General features: G+C 40.8%; 1 protein-coding gene across 1 annotated transcript; it reads left to right on the forward strand.

The window, feature by feature from the left end:
• On the forward strand, positions 1 to 1,898 carry LOC106402515 (amino acid transporter AVT6E-like). The gene has a single exon (XM_013843269.3). It carries the CDS (start codon positions 315 to 317, stop codon positions 1,701 to 1,703), a length of 1,389 nt encoding a protein of 462 aa, XP_013698723.2. The 5' UTR covers positions 1 to 314; the 3' UTR covers positions 1,704 to 1,898.
• The last annotated feature ends 2,187 nt before the right edge of the window (positions 1,899 to 4,085 follow it).

Below are 4,085 nucleotides of genomic sequence, written 5' to 3' on the forward strand. Positions count from 1 at the left end.
ACCTAAGCTATTGTGAATCTTAAACCCCAAAAAAGGAAGAAAAGATTTAAATGATCCTATGTTTAATAAAGGAGGCCACGTGTGAAGAAAAAACACCAATAGCATGATTGAAGTTCCCTCTCTCCTTCAAATCTCTCTCTCCTTCAATCTCTCTCTCTCGCCGACGAGTCAGGAACAACGACCAATTGATACAACGTTGACACTAAAAAAAAAAAAAAAAAAAGTCTCCCCTTTCGTCTTCTCCGATCTTAGATTATATCTCTAAATTCATCTTCTTACTCCCCCAAATCGCGGTTTCAGAGAGATCTGGGGGAATGGATAGCAGTTACTCAGTCATCTCCAAAAACTCCTACGTCGAGTTACAGAAACAGACCAAGTTCCTTCCTCTCGACGAAGAAAGGTTCGTCAACGGCGTCCGCGACGATCTCGATCCCGACGCCGGATCTAATCAAGGATCCGGGATCTCCGGCGCCGTTTTCAACCTCACCACGTCCATAATCGGCGCCGGGATCATGGCATTGCCGGCGACCATGAAAGTCCTCGGCTTGGCTCTAGGGCTCCTCCTCATCGTCCTAATCGCGGTCCTATCCGAGATCAGCGTCGAGCTTCTCGTCAGATTCTCGTCCCTCTACAAGTCCAGATCCTACGGCGAGGTCGTGCAGTTCGCGCTGGGGAAGCCCGCTAGGGTTCTCTCCGAGGTCTGCATCGTCGTCAACAACGGCGGCTTCCTCGTCGTTTACCTCATCATCATGGGTGACGTCATGTCCGGTTCTCTTCACCACGTTGGGGTTTTGGATCAGTGGCTTGGGAACGGGTTCTGGGACCACCGTAAAGTTTTGATTTTGGTTGTCGTGGTCGTCTTCTTGGCTCCTCTCTGCGCGTTGAACAGGATCGATTCCTTGAGCGTTACGTCAGCTGCTTCCGTGGCTCTCGCTGTTGTGTTTGTTGTTGTTTGCTTTGTTGTCGCGGCGGTTAAGCTCGTTGAAGGGAGCGTTGACGCTCCGAGGATGAGTCCTGATTTTGGGTCTACAGAAGCGGTCTTGGATCTGCTCGTCGTGATACCGATAATGACCAACGCTTACGTTTGTCATTTCAATGTCCAGCCCATTTATAACGAGCTCGAGGGTCGAACGCCTGAGAAGATGAACAGAGTTGGGAGGGTCACGACGGCTGTTTGTGTGGTTGTGTATGCTTCGACTGCTGTGTCTGGTTATCTTCTCTTTGGTAAGGATACTGAGTCAGATATATTGACTAACTTTGATCAAGATCTTGGTATCCGTTTCAGCTCCGCGGTGAATTACGTTGTCAGAGTGGGATACATTCTTCATCTTGTTCTCGTCTTCCCTGTGATCCATTTTTCATTGAGAGAAACGGTGGATACTTTGTTGTTTGAAGGCTCGCCTCCTCTTTCCGAAAGCAAGAAGAGATCTTTGGGGCTTACAGTGGTCTTGCTGGCTCTTATTTACATTGGCTCGACGATGATTCCAAATATATGGACTGCGTTTAAATTCACAGGAGCAACGTCGGCGGTCTCGCTTGGTTTTACGTTTCCTGCTCTTATCGCGTTAAGGTTAGGGAAACAGAGCAATTCGTTAAGCCAGGTGGAAAGATCTGTGTCGTGGTTGATGCTAGTCTTGGCGGTGGTGGTTAGCGTTGTGGGAACGCTTGGCAACATTTATAGTCTCAGAAGCAAATCAGATTGATACTTTGTTTAGCGGTTTTACAGGAACTTTTCAGAGATTCTTAGTCCAATACAGAACCGGCAAGTCTTCAGTTTTGTGACTGCTGCATGCCACACCTTTAGGGTCCATAGATTTCATCATAGCAATTACTTCTATGTATGTATACAGACCAAGATTCTTATTGATATATACACGCAATTTTGCTGTTTCTATTAATAACCTCTCTTTATGGCTTTGATTCATTGTCTTGTTCTTCTGTGTTTTCTTTGATCATCCGAGGATTATGAGTGTAGTTTGAAAATTGAAACCGAGTTGGTTTAAACTTAACCAGGTTTAAATAGAGTATGTATCTGATATGTAACCATGATTCAAGCTATGAGTTTTGAAATGGTTGTTAGAATGACTCAGTGCTTCGGGAAGATGTAGTTTTGAAACTAAAGCGAAGTAAGGAAACTTGAGTTCGACTTAAAGGTTATCAATAAAGATCTTTTATAACACCTTTGGTTCATTCATGACCACAAAAAGTATAATATTGATTGGCGTGGAGTAATAAAAATTGTATAGTGATCGAACGACTTTACCTTGGTTGTTTATGCAAATCTTCCAATTCAATCTCAGTCCATTATATGAATACAATACAATGAATGTATGGTGTAACCAACCAAATAACCAAGGCCAATCAATAACCTTTTTTTGACTAATTTTGAATGTGTTATAGATATATGTCTTGTCTTTGCCAATCAATAACCAAAAAAAAAATAACCTTAAAACATATAATATGGCCAAACCGAAATTTGAATGGAAGCTAGCTAATGGCTGGTAGTGCATTTTAAATTCTACATGCTCAACCCGTGATTCCCAATCGTCTTTTATCTGTCTCTATCAATAAGTTTAAATTTGCAACTGTTAGACATGTTTAAACAACATTCTGATTGAGTGATGGATGTTTATTTTCATGATTGCATCCACTCGTGTCCATGTTTTTTGTAATCACAGCAACATTCGTTAATAATGGCTCACAAGCTCAATAATCTATCTTCCTCCTTAATTCAAAAGCCAAACTGAGGATAATCATAAAAACAATGGATCCGTATTTCATTGACTTCAGTATTGATAAATAACCCATAAAATACAATAACAGTGCCAAAAGGCAAACACAAATTCAGACAAAATATTAGTTGACTAGAGAAGGTGAATATTAATTTCCATATATAGTAGTAATTTAATATGGTTATTAGTTGACCTAAATACAAATATAATCTATATTATAATAGATCAGTTTTTGCTCACTCCTCAGCGCGCCACGTCATCGTTTTGTGAGCCCCACTTTTAAAAAGTGTAAAAAAGCGTCAAGTCCATGGCTCGAACCCGGGTTATTGAGATATAAACACCAACATTTATACCACTAAACTAACTGATACATTTGTACATTGATGGCCGAACCTAATATATATTTATGAAGGTCGAAAGCCCTTGCTTCTTCGGCTTCCTCTGAGGGTCGGACCTACAAGTGTGTTATGGATTTTATTTTTAAATGGGATTCATCACGTTATATGAAAAAAACTTAAGTTTGCAACAATTATGATTTTCCTATATTGTAAACTGTTGTAGTTTAATATGGGTTCTTTTCATCATTGTCTCAAACAAGTCTGAGTTACAGAGTTGCGCCGTGTGTATATTCGTAATCTATTTTTTCACCGGTGAACTCTTCATGTCCCCATCTTAAATCGTTTGATCATAAATGTTCCTGATTTGTAGCCCCTCTGTAAACCATATATATATGATTCTCATCTTTGATGAACCCAATCTGCATCTCCACAAAACTCATTGATTCCTCTTAGCTTTAACCATCTTCTAGAAAATGTTTTTCTCTGCCTCTCCAGTTCGTCAAACCGGCGTCCCGGCGTCCGTCACTCAACCTTCGAGTCTCTCCGTCTTGGTCTTAGTAGTCAGAGCATAGCCTCTGGCTTCCTCCGCTTCTGGGATTCCCTGAACTTCAAGAAAGACAGGGAGTTTGTGGGAATCACGGTTCTTTTCCTCGATGAAAAGGTAAGTTAATCTTCGATCTATCACACTTATTTAACATAATTGTTTTAATTTATTTCCTGATTCTTTGTTGGATAATACTATTTGCAGATTCCGTGATTCATGGGTTTACTCCCGTCGGACGTGCTAATCATTACATGCCATCTTTGAAAGCAGATTCCATTGTGAAAGTCGATCGTTTTGAGGTTGCTAGGTGCTCCAAGTGATTGTGAACACAAACCTAGAAATTGGTAAACATAGCATATTTGGCAGTTCCAAGCAAGATTACAATCAGGCAAATTCAAGTGGAATGACATACCAACAACTGAAACTGGTAATTAGTCAACAACTTATCCCATATTTTCCTTATCTGAAAAA

This window comes from Brassica napus, chromosome C6 (genome assembly GCF_020379485.1).
Source record: "Brassica napus cultivar Da-Ae chromosome C6, Da-Ae, whole genome shotgun sequence".
NCBI classification, from domain to species: Eukaryota; Viridiplantae; Streptophyta; class Magnoliopsida; order Brassicales; family Brassicaceae; genus Brassica; species Brassica napus.

What these genes read in the sequence shown, in the direction of transcription:
- LOC106402515 (XM_013843269.3), top strand. Translation starts at nt 315, where the DNA reads ATGGATAGCAGTTACTCAGTCATCTCCAAAAACTCCTACGTCGAGTTA.